This window comes from Coptis chinensis, chromosome 5 (assembly GCF_015680905.1).
Source record: "Coptis chinensis isolate HL-2020 chromosome 5, ASM1568090v1, whole genome shotgun sequence".
Taxonomy (NCBI): Eukaryota; Viridiplantae; Streptophyta; class Magnoliopsida; order Ranunculales; family Ranunculaceae; genus Coptis; species Coptis chinensis.
Window position 1 is genome coordinate 84,693,273 of NC_141460.1, and position 22,388 is coordinate 84,715,660.

At 35.2% G+C, this 22,388-nt stretch overlaps 2 protein-coding genes across 2 annotated transcripts; both read left to right on the top strand.

The window, feature by feature from the left end:
* Positions 1-1,737: 1,737 nt before the first annotated feature.
* On the top strand, positions 1,738-6,966 carry LOC147499523 (protein trichome birefringence-like 11). The gene is made up of 4 exons (XM_086561277.1): positions 1,738-2,664; positions 3,502-3,891; positions 5,417-5,575; positions 6,154-6,966. Exons 1-4 carry the CDS (start codon positions 2,228-2,230, stop codon positions 6,524-6,526), a joined length of 1,359 nt encoding a protein of 452 aa, XP_086417403.1. The 5' UTR covers positions 1,738-2,227; the 3' UTR covers positions 6,527-6,966.
* An 8,903-nt stretch (positions 6,967-15,869) lies between these two features.
* Positions 15,870-21,540, top strand: ECR1 (E1 C-terminal related 1). The gene is made up of 9 exons (XM_086561278.1): positions 15,870-16,278; positions 16,352-16,515; positions 16,943-17,145; positions 18,566-18,798; positions 18,889-18,951; positions 19,033-19,089; positions 19,491-19,612; positions 20,328-20,445; positions 20,938-21,540. Exons 1-9 carry the CDS (start codon positions 16,189-16,191, stop codon positions 21,223-21,225), a joined length of 1,338 nt encoding a protein of 445 aa, XP_086417404.1. The 5' UTR covers positions 15,870-16,188; the 3' UTR covers positions 21,226-21,540.
* Positions 21,541-22,388: the final 848 nt, after the last annotated feature.

The following is a 22,388-nucleotide window of genomic DNA, read 5'->3' on the forward strand; positions in this document are numbered from 1 at the left end:
TGCTCCTACGTATGCACTTAGGAGTGAAAAGTATCTCAATAAGCACATCTCTACCACATATCTACAATCCTTTTCAACTATTGATTACCACTAGTTAATAAAAATATAACTAAAGATTTATGTTATTATGTTGTTTTCTCTCCAAATTATTTCATTCTTTTTATCAAAATCTTTCATTTTTTTTTTGGTTTTGTAAAAAAAAATATAGACTCCAAATATATTCTTATATCACTCCTATTCCATTCCATTCCCTTCGATCCTATCTTTTTTACCTTTAGTGAAACAAACAACAACAAAAAATAAATAAAAAATTACATGATAAAATGGGAACTTCACTAGCATTATGAAAACCGTTTTTTTTTTTAAAACTAACAAATTCTAGTTTTACTGGCTATTATCACAAGTATTTTTGTTAGTTATAATGTTGCAATTTGTAATTGCTTTTACATTAATAAACTCCTTAAGAATGCTGCCGAACCCCCTCCCCACATGAGGCTTTTGGAAAAATAAATAAGTAATAAATAATAAATAAAATAAAACTCTTCAAGAATGATATATAATAATTATAATTTTTTATATAATCATCCAAATATTTATTCAAGTCAATTGGGCAGAGAATCACATGATTTTTTTTTCTCCATTCTAAATTAATATAAACTAAAGTGATAAAAAGTAGATTTTGTGACACGAAAAAGAAATGGGATTGATAAATGTGAATTTTTCGGGCACCCAAATTTCATCTGGGCTTTGGGTTTGTTTGTTTGTTTTTTAGACTAGGGTGTGAAGTCTAGTGTAGTGTGAACTATTTTTCCAACAAATGATTCTTGTATACATCTGTTCGGCCATCCCCATTTGGGCCTACACATTATAGCACCTCCCATTCCTCACAATCAGCCATCTGGTTTTCTCCTTTTGTAAATGTGGCGCTCGGAAATCGTTTCGGCAGGACACACTGCAGAATTTTGGTTTTGGTCCAACCTCCAACAACCCAACTAAACTAGATCGGTTTTAGGTGGGTAGGTCCAATCCAGTAGTGAGTTTGTGACTAACCCCAATTCAAAAGAAGCCTAACAATCATCCCTATCCGTCTATCCAAAGAGGACCATCTATTCATCAAGTAGCACACAATCATTACAGATTCACAACGATACAGAAAACATACACCAACCTTCTACTGACAAACTTTATGTGGTGCGAGCGTTCGAGTGAGAGTGTTGTGGCTTATGTTGTCTAAAACCCAGTGCACATTTGTCAAACACTACTGCCTTTTTCAAACACTACTGCCTTTTTCAAACAACCCTTCTAATCACAATTTTTTTCTTTTTAGTTATGATGATGTGTTTAGGTTGTGCATCAATAAAAATAGAGGGGATTGTAGAAAATAGGAAGTTAAATCAGCAATGTGCGACACTGCGACGCCCATGACTTATGTTAATTTTTATCTACTTAGAAACCTGATAACTATAAAAAAAACTTAGAAATCCCATAAACCGTACGAATCGAGCTACTCACTGAAACATGTTCACTGTACGAATCGAGTTTAAACATGTTTCACACTCGTTTAGAAAATGAGTCGATCCTAAATTCAGATAGCAAGCCTGAGCGAGCTAGTGGAACTTTAGCTCCCTTCAATTTGACCATCCCCATTCCCCACGGCCCCATCTATAGATTTGGAATACAAAAAAAGATCTCTAATTATACGAAAATCTTCTTTTTAATTAAGAGATTACAGCTTGTAACTGAGATATTTTTCATTAATAATCAAGTTAATCATAATTATTAGTTACCAAAAATATGTTGATCCACCTCAACCTTACCCACAAAGAATTAAGACATGATCTCATCATATTCTCATTCTAAGTACTTCCCATTTTTACCGGTATTTATATTTCCTTTGTCGGCATTCTCCACTCTCTCTCCCCACTTACTCCATAACTTAATTAACTTCCACCTCTCTCTATTGAGTTTTTCTTGAGTTTCGAGTAAAATCCTTGTTTTTTCGTCTTCCCAACATCATTATTTTACTCAAAACACAAGCCACCAATCCCACCTCTACAGTCTACACTTTAAAAGTTAAAACACTCTACTTTGCTTCTTTAACACCCATTCTTTAACCCCTCCAAACACTATATAAAGTAACTCACCATGTAGAACACCTTTACTTCCTTACCATTTCTTCTTTTTTCCATCAAAGTTCTTTCCTTTACAACTTTTTAAACATACACAGATGTCTTGTGAAGAATACCCATTATCAAATATGTCTTACTTTGAAGTTTTAAAGAAGTTTAAACGTTTTGAACCTGCTTCTTTGGCTTTTTTTGTCATTACAGTGTTTGGCTTTTTATGTTGTTTTTTTTACTTGGATTATAGAGTTGTTGTTAGTAAAGGGTTTCAATATAATGGGAAAGGACAACAGAGGTTTTTGTGGTTGGGTTTTGAGGATGGTGATGAAGTACAGAAAAGTAGTAGAGTTGGGTTTCTTGGTAAAGGTGGTGAAAAGTGTGATTTGTTTAGTGGGAATTGGGTTTGGGATGAGAATTATCCTTTGTATGAATCAAAAGATTGTCAGTTTTTGGATTCTGGGTTTAGGTGTTCTGAAAATGGTAGGCCTGATAATTTCTATACTAAATGGAGATGGCAACCCAAGGATTGCAACTTGCCAAGGTGAAATCTTATCTCTTCTTCTTTTTTATTTTATTTTTTCAATCCATTTTTGCGCTGTAGTTTATGCAAATTTAATGAGTTTGTTGGAATTTTTAAAGTTTCTATTTAATTGTCCTGCAAATTTAGCTGTTATATGAACTGGGCTTTCATGAATTTTGCAAACAATTGAGTTAACTATTACTAATATATATTTCTGCAGTTTTGTTATGTTTGGAATTTTTGTAGAATAAGTAGTCCTATTATGTCATATCCCAAGCCATGTCCTTTTATTCGAATTTCTTTTTGCTTGTCTATTTGAGGTTCCTGTGGCAATTCTGTTTGCATTGGTTGTCACCATTCATCCCGTGACTTTCTGAATTTATTGGCAAGCTTTCAGCGAAGTTGACAAGTCAAAACATGATTCTGTTTTTTTAGTCTTTTTGTAACAAAATTCTGACATCTATAGATTATTTGCAACATAACAAGTTTGACTTTTCATTTTAAAACGATTTTCTTCATTTGATAAGGATTTTGTTGCATAAGCAGTTTATTGGCTTAATCTACTTTATGTAATGATGATACAAGTTATTTGATTGTGATGCCTTGGAGGATTGTAATTGTTTCGCTTTCTAATTGTATTCATGTGCTTATCAGTATCATTTAATAAATGTGCAAGAGTAAGGACTAAGCTAACTTGGATTATTTACCTTTTATGTTGTTTTTTTTTTTTTCTTTTTTCTCTTGATGTGTTTACGATAATACATCCTTAAACTTTTCATATTATCAGTATAATACATATACATTTTACGAATAAAAAAAAACCAACTAACTTGGATTATTTTCATTTTCATGGAAAAGATTTGATGCAAAGACAATGTTGGAGAAACTACGTAATAGGCGATTGGTATTTGTTGGTGATTCAATTGGTAGAAACCAATGGGAGTCGCTTCTGTGTATGCTTTCTTCTGTAATCCCCAACAAGGATTCCATCTATGAAGTTAATGGAAGCCCAATAACAAAGCACAAAGGGTTCTTGATTTTCAAGTTCAAGGACTTCAATTGCACTGTGGAATATTATAGAGCTCCGTTTCTAGTTCTTCAAAGTCGTCCACCAGCTAATGCCCCACCAAATGCCAAGACGACACTGAAATTGGATAAGATGGATTGGAGTTCTGTGCAATGGAGAGATGCGGATATATTGGTTTTCAATACTGGACACTGGTGGAACTACGAGAAGACCATAAGAGGGTAACTTTATTCACCTTCTCTTTTTCTTAGTTTGTTATGACTATAATGGTAAATGGTTATAGTCTTATGATTTTCTCGTTGAAGTCTGAATTGTTATTGGAATTATAAATCAGTCTAAATTGGTAATCTAAAGACTAAACTCCGTATTGTGTATAATATTAGTACTTTTTATCCCATAAGATAGGTGTTGGATATTTTCCTGCTATTTTTCTTTTCACTATTTGTTGAGGACACGATCAAAGTTTCCAAAATATGAAATGTGTTAGCTTTTGCTTGCTTAATGTAATGCCTATATTTTCTGTCAGATATCACTTTGAGATTTAAAGGATTCGAACTCGTAGAGGAATGAGCTTTAAAATATGCAAAGAATTTGAAGAATTCTATATTCTTTGCTCATATTATAGTTTAGTCCTTTTCACTAACATTTAGCAGCTAATATACTTGTGAATGATAATTAGCAATTTTGACAATTTGATGACTAATTCTGTCATTGACATTTCTATAACAGTTTAAATCAGTAAAGCTCATCTCTCTTTAGTGAGACTCTTGTATTTCTTAGTCTTTTCAAAAAGCTCTCCCACTTTTAGATCCTGATTGAAGGCCCTAATGTTACTAAGCATGTTAGACATTTGTTTGTAAGAAAGGACCAAAATACCCGTTTAAAGAATGAAAAGTTTGTTAGTTATTAGGTGGGAGGACTATTCCTCAGATCTGAGTGGATATGGGGCCCCATGCTGTACTATCATTGAATTAGGCTGGTGGGTTATTATTTGCATGACTTTAGTCATGTGAAGGGTATAGCATTCTTGCTTGGTTCTTGAATGTAAAGAAATGAGATTGGCATTTTTCATGGACCCAGTGGTACCATTGCTCTGTAAAGTGCATCATTTTCACTGACCAAAATTTAGGTGCTTCAGCCACTATGCTGTCACTTTTCTGGCTTTCTATTTTGCACACCAGGGCTTTTAGAATGTAAGTTGGTTTAAACTACATGTTCAATTGTTCTATTTAAAATTGGATTGCCACTGAATTGGTAGCGCCTATCTTAGCAATCTTGGTGAGAACTTTCTGTATGAAAATGCATAGAAGTTTTATGACATTAAAGGTATGCTTAGAGCAACTGAGGGTAGTAGTTTTAGAAATAGGAAAATGGCATTGGAATCATCGTACGTATCGATCATTTCTGCTGTAACTTAGTCTCTTGTTTTTTTTTTTTTTTCTTCTCCTTGATCAGCCGAGTCTCTCTCTGACCAACCTTTTTTTCTGATGTTTGCTTGAGAAACACCCTCTCTGGCAGGGATACGAGTGTTTGACGTTGAGTGTCTGTGTGTGGGCGGGTGTGCATGCGTGTTTTTTCTTCTTCTTCCAAGCTACTTAGCTGCAGATTCAGCTATGTACATATTTGTTACCGTCTTCGAGATTGAAATTTTGTAAATCATTTTCAGATTTGGCATCTTTTGATTACTTTTAACCATGGAATCGCTTGTCTCATACTCTTACCTCATCTTTCATATATATTGATCAGGGGTTGCTATTTTCAAGAAGGAGAGGAAGTGAAGGTAAACATGAGTGTGGATAGTGCATACCAAAGGTCAATTGATACTGTGTTTAAATGGATAAGTATGGACATAAATACAAACAAGACCCAGGTCTTCTTTCGCACATTTGCTCCAGTCCATTTCAGGTTTGTTAATTTCTTGGTTGAGTTAGTATTTTACTTCACTTTCTATGATCTTATTTCTTTTCATCTCCCTTTTGTACTTGTTTCTTCATTGCGTGACTTCTGTGTGGTTTCTAACCTGGCTGGTACATATTTATTTAATGATGCCCCCAGTGTTGTAATAAACAATACACGTCATATAGAACAATCAAGATAATAGATTTAAAAGCTTAAACCGTTGGTACAACTTGCAAAATGTTAAGTTTGTCAAAGCGGAATAGTTACGGATAAACATATCTGTAGTTTTTCTTCTTAAGTTTAGATGGCCTCTTAATCTCTCATCTTAGAAAATGAAACTGAACAAATTCTCGTGTTTTTTAGATTTGAGGATGAGTTCCAAGTGAAATATTTAAAGATAACATGGTAGAGTAATTAGTCAACAATGTGGCTTTGTGTTTCATAATAGTAATGCTGTGATTATACATTATCAATTTATCACTGCACCTAAGTTTTTTCTCCGCTGTCTTAGGGATCATTTGATAGTCATGTTTTGGAAAACTTATTTACTCAATCTATTAAGGCTAATAGCTAGATGTTTACAGAGGTGGGGATTGGAGGACTGGAGGAAACTGTCACTTAGAAACACTGCCTGAGCTGGGTTCATCACTGGTACCATCTCAAACATGGCAACAGTTAAACGTAGTGAACGAGGTACTATCAGATTACTCGAACAAGTCTCAGGTGATGCAAATCGACGTACTGAATGTGACTCACATGACATCATGGAGGAAAGATGGTCATTCATCCTTGTACTATCTTGGTACTGGTCCAGCTCCTCTTCACAGGCAAGACTGCAGCCACTGGTGCCTGCCTGGGGTTCCTGATGTATGGAACGAGCTTCTCTATGCCCTATTCCTTAGGAGGGAGACAGTCCACAACCGAAATTCAACGTCGCCTACTAGATCCCATTCATGACTGGTGAACTAAGTTTGCTAAGTGCAGAAGGATCGCGACAGAACCAATTGATTAGAGGGTTGGACATTCGTGGAATTGTCTGATAAGATGTTTGCTGCTGACCAAGAGCTTAGTTTTACCATTTTCAGGACAAAATCGTCATGTTTGGCAAGTCAGGGTTTTCTACCTGCAATCCATTTTTCAGATAAGGAAGCCCCAATTGAGGGCATATAGATATAGGTGATGGAAAACGCGGCAAAGTAGATAGATATACGCACATCAATGTGCAGTTCCCATAAACTTATGTGTTACTGATTGTTGATAGATATTAATGTAACTAGCATTCTTTCTATTGTTTGATTGTGATCTGTATAGAGGAAACCTTTATAGTTGCGAATTTTTTTCTTCAGTTGATCCTTACTTCCAGCAGGAATCAATCTAATATGATATTGTGTTGGAAACTTGTATTTACTTTTACATGTTGTAGCACAAGTGCACAACTAATCATCTTATCTAGTGTTTATAGCTTCTCTCTATAAGTTCTTGTCAACTGTCCCTTGATAAAACTTCAAAGCTGGTTATGCACTTAAACTACCATTTCTTCAATGTATCAGAATAAATGAATCACATCACACTTGGGGTTTTTGCTAGAAATGCAATGATGCTTCATCAGTCCTGAACATCGGTATTGGAGTACTTTAAACAAAAGAAGCACTGAATTGAAACAAGTATATTAGCTAATAAGTATGAGTACAACTAAAGCAAACGAAGAATTATATTGAAATAATTTGATTACCAAAAAAATATAATATATGATGCTGATGAATTTATAATAATGAAACCAAGTAATGAAGCAATACAACCATAATGGAAACTCAACTATCTATCAAAGATTATAACAGTATCTCAAAAAACACCAAAAAAAAAAAAACTTGCAAAATTTTCTCAACTATCTCTCTTACAGAAATCTTGTCCTTCTTTTCTTCCTGAACAAATCCAAAAATGTAGTATTAACCTTAAATCCCTTAACCAACTTCTGCAACTCATCTCTCTTAAAACCAAAAAACACCATCAAAGCACAAGAACAAAACCCAAATGTCCATCCTCTAACCCCTCTTTTCCAATCTCTTTCCAACACCATTAACAGGCCCAACCCCAAAACACCCAACCCCATTTCTCCATACCCCTCAAAATCCTTCCCCAACATCAACACAACCAAGAAAACCGATACTACAATCATTACCAACAAGCCCAGAATCCAGAGTTTGCTCCTCCTTCTTCCTTTCCATCCTTCAAACCCACCCCCTCCTCTAAACCCATTCCAAAACCCCGACCCACCTCCATTACCACCCCCGAATCCTTCTTTGAGGATTATATTAACTGGTTCTGGTATAATGTTCAAACTCGATGCAATAAAGAATGCACATTCAAGTGCTGCTTTTGTTGATATACGAAATGTAGCTCTTCTTGCGTTCTTCTTTCTTTGTGCATGAACAAGTAATGATGTTCGTTTCTTTGATTCAAGAAATGAGGCTGTGAGAAGGAAATGTGAGTCTTTTTTAAGTGTTGTGGGAAAAGGGTGTTTTTGAAAGGGAAATGGGTTTGGGGAGATTGAAGTTAGCTCCATTTTTGAGAGGAAGGATGAAAAGAAAGAGACCGTTAAAAACAAGATTTAATATAGTCAAAATCTCGATGCATATTTAAATGCCGTCCCTTGAATTCTCGGCTAACGACTTGCCATTTTGCCAACACTACAATATTTTGTCCCTTTTTTTGATACGTGTTGCGTAAACGCTTTTGAATTTGAAGTGACCTTGAGATATTTTCCCACTATTTGATCACGTCATCACGAGAATAAGTTTGTGGAGCGTGTTAGCTAATAGCTACTTTGTTAAATTAGACGTGAATTGTTCCCCTAATGTAAAATCCATTTATATATATAAATAATATAATATATATATATATATAATAGAGTGTTCGTAAAATCAGATTTGTTTTTTTAACGAAATTTTACAAAAATAATAGATTGGGACCGAGTTACTGACTAGCTGTCAATGGAATTGGTTTGGGTCGGGTTATGAAATCTAAATTCGAATCGATAACAAAATTGGGAATCCGAAACTGAACCAATAAGAAAATTGAGAACCAAAAATCAAACCAAAATGATAAGATATATTACAAACCGAAATTGAAACCGAACTGACCCGAACCAAATCAATATACATTTGGTTTGGGATCAGAGGACAAACCAAATTATCAAAACCCAAACCATTTTTATCGGTTTGGTTGGGTCAGTTATCGGGTTATCGAAACCTATTGATACAAACTACAGAGTTCCCAAAATCGTTAAATGTTATTTACCGATATATTAGAATACGTTGAACTTGCAGCTTAAGAGCGGTAGCTAATTGGTTAAGGAGTGCATAGTGATTAGGCTCAGTAATCGAAATATATCGATCGGAAATTAATTGGGTAATAATTTTGAATAAGATTTTCCATTCTTATAAGTAACCTATAAGACATGCTACAAATAACTATTAGCTAAATGCATATTGAAGTCAAATGAAAATGAGAAACATATTCAACAATCACCAAAATACAATCATAGCCTAATTACATAGTCTATTGGTCAACATAAGTCAAATAAAAAACATATAAAATATAAAAAACGTAAAGGTGTCAATTACTCCGCTAAAATTATATCACGAAAAAGTTGGTTTAAATTGGGTTTTATATATTGTAAGTGTCTTTTGTTATATAAGAGTGCGTTTGTTCTGAAGGAAATACTATGAAAAGGAAAGGAAAATAGGTGTGGTCCACCTTTTCCATAGTTTTTTGGCTATTTGTTTGTCCCATGGAAAGGAATAGGTCATTCCATATGGAAACAAAACTGGGGAAACGTAAATGGTTTTGTGTCCGTGCCGTACCCCTAAAAAAATTGCGGAAAAAAAAAAGAGGGCGAACCACTTCAAAAAAAAAATAAAAATGCAACAGCTCAAGCCACCACACCCTTCTTCTTCTCTTCTCATCTTACACCACTCAAACTTCATACTCTATCTCAGGTACTTTCTTCCTCTTTTGTCTTTCTCTTTGTGGGATAAACATATTTTTTAAATATATAATTTTTTTTTCTTATTATTAGTAATTAATTAACTTGATAGGACCAACATACTGTCTCCTATAATTCCTTAATAAGTCAAATGCCTCGTTTTTCATTTTACAGCTAAAACGAACTGGTTAATAACTTGATAGGATCGCATACGAAATGTGTTGTGACTTAGGAAGATTCATATAAGGATTCTACTCAGATAAGAATCATGTGTTGTGACTAACATGAAAATGTCTGTCTGCGATATCCGATCTTGTATGTTTTCATGAAAGTTGCATTGTCGTAAGAGTCTGTTGATGTTTGATAGTGCGAGATGAGTTTGTCAGCTTCTGGCTCTTCACTCTTTGCTTTGGTCCCTTTGACATGACATCGAAGAGGACTAGCATATTGGGACAGCTATTCAAGAATTGTTTAAGAATGCTAGGATTCAACAACAATAACTGGAGTGAGTGGCTTCATTTAGCAACTTGCTTGATGAACATAGGGTCTGTACCAATATGCATGGAAGGAGCACAGAGAGTTTGGTGGCATGTAATGTTGAGAAACAAAGGAATGCATCCATGACTAGTGGAATTGGCATCGAGCCGCTATTACAATGATAGAGTGCCCGATTGATCTAGTAGTGAAACAAAAGCAAGTTAAACTTTTAGCATCGATTCCTTATATGCTTCGGGGTTTAGAAATCAGCCACTTATATATATATGGTAGTGTGAGATTACTCATACTCAAGAACTTTCAGTAAACTACAAGTAGCTGCATCTAAAGTTAAACATGCCATTCCTATTGTTAAAGACATGTGGAAAATTGCTATAGGGGCATTAATTGTGGAGATTTAGAAGACAATGAATAAATGCATCTTTGAGGAGAAAACAGGTGTCAAGCTCAATTCTATTCAGGCTTTGCATTTTCTATTGTTAGACTTGTGGGAAATTGTGTGGTCTCCTCAAGCAATTCACTAACTTGGGACTATGTTGTCTCCTCTTCTTGGAGTAAGGTCCATTTTACTGCTGATTTGATGGTGAACCAGAGAGGTTGATTTATAGTGTATAGATTTACTCTAAACATACAAGATCGGATATCGCACACATTTTCATGTTAGTTAATATTATATATGTTGTTCTTAATATTTATCTGTTAATTAATTGTATTAATATTAACTCCTTAATAATATTATATGTTTATCTGTTAATTAATTGTAACTCTTTGATCAATAATGACTGTCTTAGGAATATGGATGACTACGAAATAGTTGCAGTTTTTTGTGTAATTGCTGCATATTTTGTAATGTCACGTATGCTTGAGAACATGCCTATTGATAGGCGTCACGTAGAAATCGGGACTACGAGAGACATCTAGCTCTAGAGAGGTTGTATTCAGAAGATGATAATAATTGTCATAAAATGCTCCGGTTGAATAGAGTATGTTTTAATACCTTATGTGAATGACTTCAAGAAAGAAGTTTGACTGCTAGTAAGTGGGTTTCTGTGAAAGAACAAGTGGCAATGTTTCTTTACATTTTAGGCCACGATACACGTATGGGGCCTATTGCTTGGACTATGATAAGGTCACAAGAAACTATCCACCAACATTTTCATAGAGTTTTGCAATCTGTATTGAGGCTTGGTAGGGAATACATAAGACAGGCACATCAAACGAACTCCCCAGCAATAGGAAGTAATATGAAGCCTTGGGCCATGAGATATTTTAAGGTAAACCGAGTAAAATACTTACTCTTAAACCTAGCTAGCATTTGCCTTAAAGGTATAAAGTTAGTCGTTATATATATATATATATATATATATATATATATATATATATATATATTATATATATATATTATTTCCTCGTTTTATAGGATTGTGTTGGTGCAATTGATGGTACTTTCATACCGGCAATGGTACCTATAGCGAACCAACCATGGTATCGCATAACCGGAAGGAAAATTTAGCGATAACGTTCTAATGGTTTGTACATTTGATATGAAAATATCATATGTATTGGCGGATGGGAGGGTTTTGCTCATGATAATCGGATATTGAGAGCTGCTCTAAACCATCCAAGGGAGAGCTTGTTTGTTCCACACGTAAATATTACTTAGCCGATGCGGTTATCCACTTGCCCCAAAGCTTCTTAGTTCCGTGCCGGGCAACAATGTATCATTTATCTGAAATTGGAGAAATGGCAGCACGGAACGAGAAAGAGTTATTTAGCTTTAGACATTCTTCACTGCGTAATGTAGTCGAGCGTACTTTTGGACTTCTAAAAAAACGGTTGGCTTATTTGAGGGCAACTCCTTTTTACAATGTGGATATACAAGTTGATTTAATCATAGCTTGTTGTATACTACATAATTTCATACGAGAGGTTGATCCTGTCGATGTTGGTGGATGGCCGGATGAACCGGATGTGGAGGAACCTAGAGATATGGGTAGCCAAGCTCAGGATTATAGTGCACTGAGGCCAACTAATGAGTGAAAGTTGTTCAGGACCAACCTAACTGAGAGCATGTGGAATGAGCGTCATATGTTTCAAACACAAAGAGAGTGATCAACTACTTTTATGTTTTTTAGTTATTTATATGTTGTATTTGTTTTGGGTGGTAAGAATATGTACTTGCATCTGACATTTATGCAAAGTGTGAATTGCAAATGCTATGGTTTGATTATATGTTGTTGATTAAAACAATGAAATCTAAATTTTATGGATCTTTTCAATTCCTATGTACTATATTTTTTAATAATTTATATTGTGGAAATAGATGTGTTATGATCATATAATAATTTTAATAGGGATGACAACACAAGCAACACCTCAAACACCACAAGCACCAGTACGCGATCAGAAAGGGAAACTAGTTTGGACTCAATCTATGGATGATGTCATGTTAGAAGTTTTCTTGGAACATCTTGCGAAGGGTTTAAAGGGAGTCGGTGGATGGAATAAGGAAATCACATTCTTCGCTGTCACTGAGGCAATGAGAGATCAGTTGGGTTTGCTATCGATATTGAACACGTTGAAAACCGAATCAAGACAAAGAGGGCTGCGGTTAAATCATTCAAAGATTTGAGATCTTTTTCTCATAGTGGTTTTGGTTGGAATCCGGATACAATGATGATAGAAAGTGATGCTTCAGTATGGGCAGATGCAATTAAGGTAAGAATGTTTGTGCGAACAAGTTTTGTTAGTTATTGTAGTATAGTGAGTACTTTAATTATTTGATTATTTGATAACATAGTTATTAGTGCCAAAACTAAGATTTTATGTTCCTTTAATTTTGTGACAAATAATATATTGTGTAAGCAGTTTTTGTTGGTTTAATTTCTGGTGTTGGTTAAGAAGATTCTTGAAAAATTGTGCTTGAGAATTTGGTCTCGGGGTTTGAATAAGATTTTTAGATCTGTGAGTCTGCTTTCCAATACAATTGGATTCATCTTGTTTCGATATTTGCACAATAAGTTACGACTGTTTTAGTACATAATGGTCAGCCTGGATTTTTCTGACAAAGTTCTGTGTTTGTTGGTGGCGTTCTGTGCATTTTCTGTTGGGAACCTCATTTCATGGTCTGAAAGTTAGATGTGGACAATCTAGTTTAGTTTCATACCCAATTTACCTTGTACTAATCCGAGTTATACAAATAAAGTTATGACAGTTTTAGTGAAAATAGGTCAACCAGGATTTTTCTAACGAAGTTCTGTGTTTGGTGGTGTTCTGTGCATTTTCTGTTGGAAACCTCCTTTCATGGCATGAGAGTTAGTTGTAGAAAATCTAGTGTAGTTTCATACCCAATTTACCTTGTACTAATCCGAGTTATACAAATAAAGTTATGACAGTTTTAGTGCAGATATGTCAACCAGGATTGTTTTGACGAAGTTCTGTGTTTGGTGGCATTCTGTGCATTTTCTGTTGGGAACCTCCTTTCATGGCCTGAAAGTTAGTTGTAGCCAATTTAGTATAGTTTCATACCCAATTTATCTTGTACTAATCCGAGTTATACAAATAAATTTATGACAGTTTTAGTGCAGATTGGTTCAATATTTTTTTATTGAAATCCAACAAATATTTTTTTATGTCGCAGGCAAACCCGAAAAGGAGGACCTATAAAGGTAAGCAAATACCTAGGTTGTTGGAGTGGGTTGAAGTGCTTGGAGACAATATTGCTTGTGGTAACATACAAAAAGCTGGTCTTACGGTGGATGAGGACGCTACAGTGGCAAGTGAGATGGACATGTCATCACGGGTTTAGTATTCAGATACTTTGCTTAGGGAAGGCATGCATATCCATATAGATAACTTCCCACCAACTAATAACAAGGGTGGAGGCTCCCACACTGCTACTTCCCAACCATCAAGTCAATCTGCCTGTCTAAACAAATTGCCTCAGAAGAAGCGCAAGAGCATGGAAGGTGGAGGCAATGATGTTATAGAAGGCATGAGGCTTGTTATGCAGAATGTGGCAGATTCTTTGTGTGTGAGGAGTGAAATTGAGCGTGAGAGGATTGCAGTTGAGGCTAGTAAGAACAATGCTCTAGCCCTCACTTGGGACCAAATTTGTTTAGCTATTGATGAAATTGATGTGTTGAATGAGGAACAAAAGATTGTAGCTATGGAGTTGTTTTCACAAGATGGTGCTAAAAACCTAAAAATGTTTTTTCTCAAGATGAATACCAACAAGCGTGCTAGTTGGTTATTGAAGAAGCTTGGTGATAATTGAGTGGATGGTTTCTCAAGTCTTTTGTGGTTGTTTTAGATACACTTTGGATATGCTTTCATGTGTTTTTATTTTTATTTTTTATGATGGAGTGTTAAAGTCTTTTGTAGTATTTCGGATCCATTAACTATTTTGGATGTTTTCAAGATTATTGTAGTATTTTATTATTGTTTTAGTGAATGCAACAATAGTTTATGTGTTTGAGGGAGTTCTCTATTATTATTGTTAGACAATATTTTAGGGTCCTATTACTGCCGGACCGCAATTTGTTTTAGGGCAGACTCCCAAAAAAACAATTATTACAAGTGTACCATTGGTTTCAAAAAATCTAAAAAAAAACAATTATTACAAGTATGTCATTGCTCCAAAAAAAGTTGGATTCGAACGACCCGGCTAGGTCGTTTGGACTAAGTCCCAAATGACTTGACCACACCGGTCAAGAGCCCAAAAAATAGAATTTTATATTTTTCGAAGTCCAAATCCCAAACGACATGGCCACACCGTTTGGACTGCCACACCGTTTGGACTGAGTCCAAAATGATGTGGCCATGTCGTTGGGGATTTTTCTAAGTTCAAATCCCAAACGACATGGCCACATCGTTTTGGACTCAATCCAAACGGTGTGGTCATGTTGTTTGGGATTTGGACTTTGAAAAATATAAAATTCTATTTTTTGGGCTCTTGACCGGTGTAGGCACATCGTTTGGACTAAGTCCCAAACGGTGTAGCCAAATCGTTTGGGACTTAGTCCAAACGACCTAGCCGGGTCGTTCGAATCCAACTTTTTTTGGAGCAATGGCATACTTATAATAATTGTTTTTTTTAAAGATTTTTTGAGACTAATGACACACTTGTAATAATCGTTTTTATTTTGAGTCTGCCCAACACAAATTGGGGTCCGGTAACAAATACCTATTATATATGAGTTTGCAGGTGTCATACAAGTGTTCATACTCCTAAAACAGGGTAGTTTTTGTCTTTTTTTTTTGGTTCTATATGCTAAATTCATTTTAATTTACAAGTTTCATGTATATATCTGCAAAATGAAAAAGGTCATGCCATTTATTTTTTATTTTATTTTTCCGAGAGCAATGAGTTTTGGAGAAAAATAATAAGTAGTTTGGAGAAAAATGATAAGTAATATTGATGAATTATTCATGTTTCCAGCTTTCTTTTCCCTTCCACAGTTTTTGCATAACAAACAAAATTATTCCTTTTCTTTCCACAGTTTACCAAATACACACACATTTTGAAACTCTTTCCATTTCATTCCATTCTATTCCTTTCATGTGGACCACTTTCTTTATTTTCTTTCCTTTCCATTAGTAAAATTTTAACAAACACATCCTAATTTTATATGGCTAAATCTATGGTGCGCAGGTCGTATGGTATGCTATCAAATCTGGGTCACTCATACCAAGGGGTGCGTGTGTATTGCATGGCAAAAGTACTGATCCAAAGGCCCACATATTACCATACACCATATACATTTCATCTCTGAAGACACGCTTATTTTATATATACAAATCATGTTTTGAGAAAAACGTAAAACAACAAACTCTTAGACCTATTAATCAGTGCTTTTTTAACACTTATTTGTGCTAAATCGCCCTATTAATCGGTATAAATCGGGCTTCTGTTCAGATCGGGATTTTTTATGCTAATCGTATCGGTCAAGTAGCATAAAGTGACTATGCGCCTATTAATCTGCTATTAATCGCCTATTAAACTGCACAGATCCTCGGAGTATGAACCAAAATACTTGACAGTCCAAAGCGTATATATTAAGCTTAACAGAAGCCTCCCAGTTTTTAGTTTTTGATTGTCTAGTTATTATCACACACACAGACACAGTTGTTGCCCCGAATGACAAATACCGGAAAATGGAGAGATCTCGACAAGCTTCTTTCAAGGCCCGGAAACCTCGTCAACCCTGGCTTCGAACCAAGCCCCGAGGTTTGTTTTTTCTCTCATTCAAGCATTGTTACAAACAGTTGGTGAACAAATAATGTGTTTTTTTGTTTTGCAGTTAAAAGATGATCTTGGGGAATACACAAAGGTTTTAGTAGTTGGGGCTGGTGGATTGGGTTGTGAGCTTTTAAAGGATTTGGCTTTATCTGGCTTTACTAATCTTCATGTTATTGATATGGATACTATTGAAGTTACTAATCTCAATCGTCAGTTTCTCTTCAGGTTTACTATTTTATCTTTCGAATACGTTTATTTACTAATTTCAAGAAGTGACTTTTCATAGGGAAAAAAAAAAAAAAAAAAAAAAAAATAGTCTTTATACATTGTGGCCTCCTTAGTAAGTGATTGTCTAGGGGTAAGGAGTATGGAAAATGATAGTCAAGTAAGAAAAGTTGAGTAATAACCACTATGGGCGTGGAACTTGGAACGTTATCATGAAACAAAGAAGAATAGAATATGATAAGTAGAGGGAAGAGATCTGTTTGAAAGAGTCTTAGGCTTAAAGTACAATGTTAGATAGTTAGACACTTATGTGGTGCTTTTGACCATGGTGCTAGCATAGTTGTGTTTTCTGTTTCATGTGTACTCTGTACTTACTGCTTACGATTTAGTAGAAGGATTTCTTTGATTACGGGCGTTGGTGGTGTAGGCTCCAAGATGTTGGAAAGCCGAAAGCCGAGGTTGCAGCCAAGCGTGTGATGGAAAGAGTTAGTGGAGTGAACATTGTACCACATTTTTGCCGAATTGAAGATAAGGATCTCGACTTCTACCGTGAATTCAATATCATTGCTCTTGGTTTGGATTCCATTGAGGCGCGGAGCTACATAAACTCAGTAGCTTGTAGTTTTCTTGGTGCGTCTTTCTGCTCCTTTTCTCGTTGTTATCTTTAACGTTTATATGCATTGTTGTTATCTTTAACGTTTATATGCATTTTCTCAAAGTTGCATCATTGTTGTTATCTTTAACGTTTATATGCATTTTCTCAAAGTTGCTTCCTATAACTAAATTCTAAATTTCTATTGATTATGCTCTGAAACCTGTAGTTAGGATATTGCAGTTTGTGCATATGGACATGTATTTTTGAATGTCATTCTTCGTGTGTCAATCATCTGTTATAATGTCTGCCTAGTAAATGATGTTGATTGTTCTTTTAAATATTTAAAAAAAGTTCCTGTTTTTCAGAGAGTTAAAATGAAGTTTATGTCTATCATATTACTTTCGTAACTAGCGTCTAGTTGCACTAACCTTTGTTTTCAATGCATTTTTCTTCTTCTTCCTTTACTTAGTTAGACTATAATCTCATTTGTAGTGGAGATCTTCACTGTAGCATCTGAATCAGTTAAAAGTTAAAGCCAGGCTTCGTAGGATTTAAGGAGCCCTGCAGCTCCTAATAGATTGAAACAAAGTTTAGTACTTCAATGAATATCTAAAAGTATGGACGATAGATGTTTCTGAACGTTTTTTTCTTCTCCTGCATCCTGTCTTCACTTTCTTACATTCATTCCAAGGATAAGGTTTTTGGTTCAAGTCCAGATGACCTGCGAAAAAATCTTTTTCGGTGAACAACTTTACATCAATTACTGCATTACAATATTATTAAGAACATGACCCTGTATCAATGTACTTAACCTTAGTTTATCACCTGAATGCCTATATACCAATCTTAACAAGGCAGTAAAAGGGTAGTGATGTGAAAACTGTGAGAGGAATTGGTGGTACGTTTTCTCCTTCCTAAATGTACATTGTAGGTACATATACTTACTCGCCTACATTGTTAGTGAAAGTAAATGTCATTTAAGTAAAACCTGATAAGATTAAGCCATTGAATTGACGTGATACTCCATAAAATTATAAGACAATAGATGTGAGTTAGGTCTATCTGCTGAGTTTACTTGTCCTTGGTGATATTTTCAGTTATATTTGACCTTTGTCATTCTTCATCAAAGTTTAGTTCCCCTACGGCCCTAAGTCTGTTTTGGTCAACTCTTCTCCAAATGATATTTGATTTTCCTCAATAGAATATATGTAAGGGGCAAACTTCTTGAACAACCTTGATCTTCACGGCTGCCTTAGTTATTAAATATTTAATGGTATTTACTCTTCACTTCTTCAGTTATTGTCTTATTGATGCCTTCAACAAAATGCTTATTTCAGTATCTCTATTTATTATTTTGGATGCATTGAGTTTCTGTCACTATTAAAGTTACATGAATTAGCTTTGTTTCTTAGTTGATCTTGATGTAGCACGTCACTTTTATTGTGAAAAATCTAGAGTATGATTCTGATGACAAGCCCAGTGAAGAAACGATCAAACCTATGGTTGATGGTGGAACTGAAGGTTTCAAGGGCCATGCAAGGGTTATCTTGCCAGGAGTGACACCGTGCTTTGAGTGTACCATCTGGTTATTCCCCCCTCAAGTGAAATTTCCATTATGTACTCTGGCAGAAACTCCTAGAACTGCTGCTCATTGTATTGAATATGCTCATCTAATTAAATGGGATGAGGTAAGACAAAAGCTTTTTTCCTGTTTTATTATTGTTCAGAGCTCCTTTGGAAGTAGCTAAAATTTTCTCATTAATCAATATCTGTTTTAGGTACATAGTGGAAAGGCGTTTGATGCAGATGACCCAGAACACATGCAGTGGATTTACTCGGAGGTTAGGAACTGGCATTCGTCGGTTAATATGATTCTTATTGTTCTGCTATTCATTTTACTTACCCTTGCAATATTGTCACAGGCTTTGAAGAGAGCTGAGTTGTTTGGGATTCCTGGAGTTACATACTCTCTCACTCAGGTATACAAAATCAATTATACAGTTACGAACTTAGTTTGTACCAAGTAGGTTCCTCCTATTTTGCATAGACTCCAGCGACTGTTGTCATCTCTTGACTGCTTTTTTCTTTTCACTTATTTTTTTTTAGATTGCTAAACAATATGGGTTTCTGTACTTCAACATTTTATTTTTTAATTATTTTGTATTTTTATATTTTATTGGTACTTGGCAAAGATATAAAAACCTCCTTTGCTTTCCCATGTTAATTTGTTCTGTGTCCACTGTACTTAGCGTAGTCCTCCAGTGGGGGTTAGCTCGGTGATTCTATGCTTGTGTCTGTTGTCTATGCACTTTTGACAGTCACCATCCTTAGCTTTTCTCACTAAATATTTTTTTTAACTAGATCACCTATTACATTATAGGGTGTTGTGAAGAACATTATTCCAGCTATTGCTTCTACAAATGCAATTATATCAGCTGCTTGTGCACTTGAAGCTCTGAAGATTGTGACAGCATGTAGCAGAATAATGTCCAATTATCTTACGTATGTGTTCTACTTCTTCATTTGTTTTATTTGTCGTTGATTCTAGTAGAATTATATTAAATAAACACATCATGTTGTTGATAGCAAAGAGTATGAGCTCTGCTTATCATCTTCCTTAGCATAGGTAAGTTGGGGTTTGGCTAATTCGCCCTGACATTAAGAAGTTTTCTTTTCAAGCATCCGTTACCGTTTGGTCACCAATTTAAGTAGAATTGGTTGTGTTCATAGAAGTAATTTTGACATCAATGATTATGATACAGACATTTATGAAAGAAATAATACCGAACATTCAAATACAAATGAGTTTTTGATTTAGTCACAAAGACATAAGTACATAACGGAAAGAGAAAATTGCCAAAACAAAAATAAAAGTAGAATAAGGTAATCCACTTCGAGGAAAAGCTCCACAACTTTTGTATCTCATTATTTATTTGATTTATTTGTTTTTTTGATTATCCAATTCTCAAAATTTGATGATGGTTTCTAAATGTATTCTTATCAAACAAGTATTTTATTCCCCAAAATCAATTATGAGGTTTACGATAGACTATTAGTCTTAAAATGGATTATCATAATGGTTGCCAAACGACACCTAAATTGTATCGGTTTCTAGGTTTCCTATTCTTCATGATTGAGATGTACTTGCTTCATTTTCCTACTCATGATGATGTTATTTATTTTATATTAATGTAAACTTTGTTCAAAACTTTTGTAGATATAATGGACTTGAAGGCCTTCACACCAAGATGACCGAGTTTGTGAGGGATAAGGATTGTCTTGTCTGCGGTCCTGGGATTCTCCTTGAGCTGGAGACTTCAATTACACTACAAAAGGTTCACACAATACTTATGAATTCTATTTTCTTTTCCTTTGTTTTGGCAACGTTTTGAATTTCTACTATACACGATTCACCCAAACACCGTTGCTTAGACTAGAAGGTTGCTTTTCACCACACAACCAAATACCTCGATAATTTTCAGAATTTTAGCCAACCGATATCTGAATTCTCACAAAATTTCGCAATATGCAGTGCTTTGACACTCTACATGAAGTATTCTAAAATCTTGAGTTTTGTTTAGCCAGTACAACAATTTTTACCATGCTTTATGCTAGCGTTGAACATTGTTTTGGCCTGGAGATCTACCCTTTTCTAGTAGACTACTAATATCTTATACTTGGTTTATGTTGACATTTCGGCATAACCAGTGGCCTGCAACTGCTCATATTTTGTAATTGGCTTTAATTGGTTATACGGACTAAAAACATGGTTTTTGTTTCAATCTCTTAGTACTCTTCACTTACACTTGTTTTTCTATTTTTTCTAGTTCATGGAACTAGTGGGAGAGCATCCTAAACTGCTCCTATCCAAACCAAGTGTCACATACCAAGGAAAAACTCTCTACATGCAAGCACCACCAGTACTTGAAGAGATGACCAGATCGAACTTGAAGCTACCTCTTTTTGACCTCATGGATAAAATGTCCAAGGATGTCATTCATGTGACTGGTATGACCAACAAGGATGACAAAAAAACATCATGCCTGCGGAAATTGCGCATCGTGTTCAAAGGAGTTGATGGAATTACTGATGTGGATATGGCAAGTGGGGCTTGATTTTACTTCAACCATCCATATTAATTTTATGCGTGGAAAACAATATCCTGGGCTGTAGGACGAGGAGCTGTATTTTGTGTAAAGTGTTTCAGGAAATCAGGCAATTTAGCACTTCGTGAGTTATCTCCCCTCATTTTGTAGAACTTTCCAAAATCAGAGAATTCTTGAAGCGGTTATCAGTGAATTAAGTCTGTAATTCATCCTCAGCACCTGGCTTTTAGTGCCTTCTACACAGCAAAGAAACTGGTACATTAAAAGTATGCGTTTTTGTTTTGGCATTATTATGCTTCTATATATACAGCTGTATGTTTGGTACTGAGCTGTTGCGAACGAGTTTGGATGATGATGGAGGGTAGCATGAGTGTGATATGCATAGGTCGGAGGTTAAACAGGAAAATTTGGATGCACTTACATTGCTTGCAAAGTTAAATTATAGGGTTAACTAGATGAGCCAATTAGGGTCTCCTCCCTAAATACACACACAAAAAAAAGTCAAAGTAGGTTGACCGAATTTTTTTTGTGTATCTAGGGGGTTGGAATCTAATTGGCTATCTAGGGGGGGGGGGGTAATACTAGTTCACCCTAAATTATATGAATTGCTGTGTAGTAATCACCCCCATGAATGACGAGTAGGATGCTTTTGAACAGCAGAATGATTTGGGTGGGGGGGGGGTAATACTAGTTCACCCTAAATTATATGAATTGCTGTGTAGTAATCACCCCCATGAATGACGAGTAGGATGCTTTTGAACAGCAGAATGATTTGAATCAACTGAAAAGTTCTGGTTACATTTTAAATTTTCTGTTATTCCATTTCATGGATAATGTAACAGAGATTTTGGAGTATTACTAAGTATCTGCAATCGAATTGAAATATTGCTTGAAAATGATATCTGAATTTAAAGATACTCATGGAGGAAGGCATTACTTGACCTACCTACCTGGAACGGCTGGGCCTTACTACAAAATAGTTTCAACTTAGTGAAAAGTTCTAAGAGCATTTTTCCCAAAAAAACACCAAAATTTTGAACAAAAAAAACACCAAACCAAAAAAACACTAAAATTTTGAACAAAAAATACACCAAGCAACTTTAGGAGCAACATCAAATTTTCGACATCAAACTACGCGGTTTTGGATAAACCGCGCTATAGAAGCCCATCTG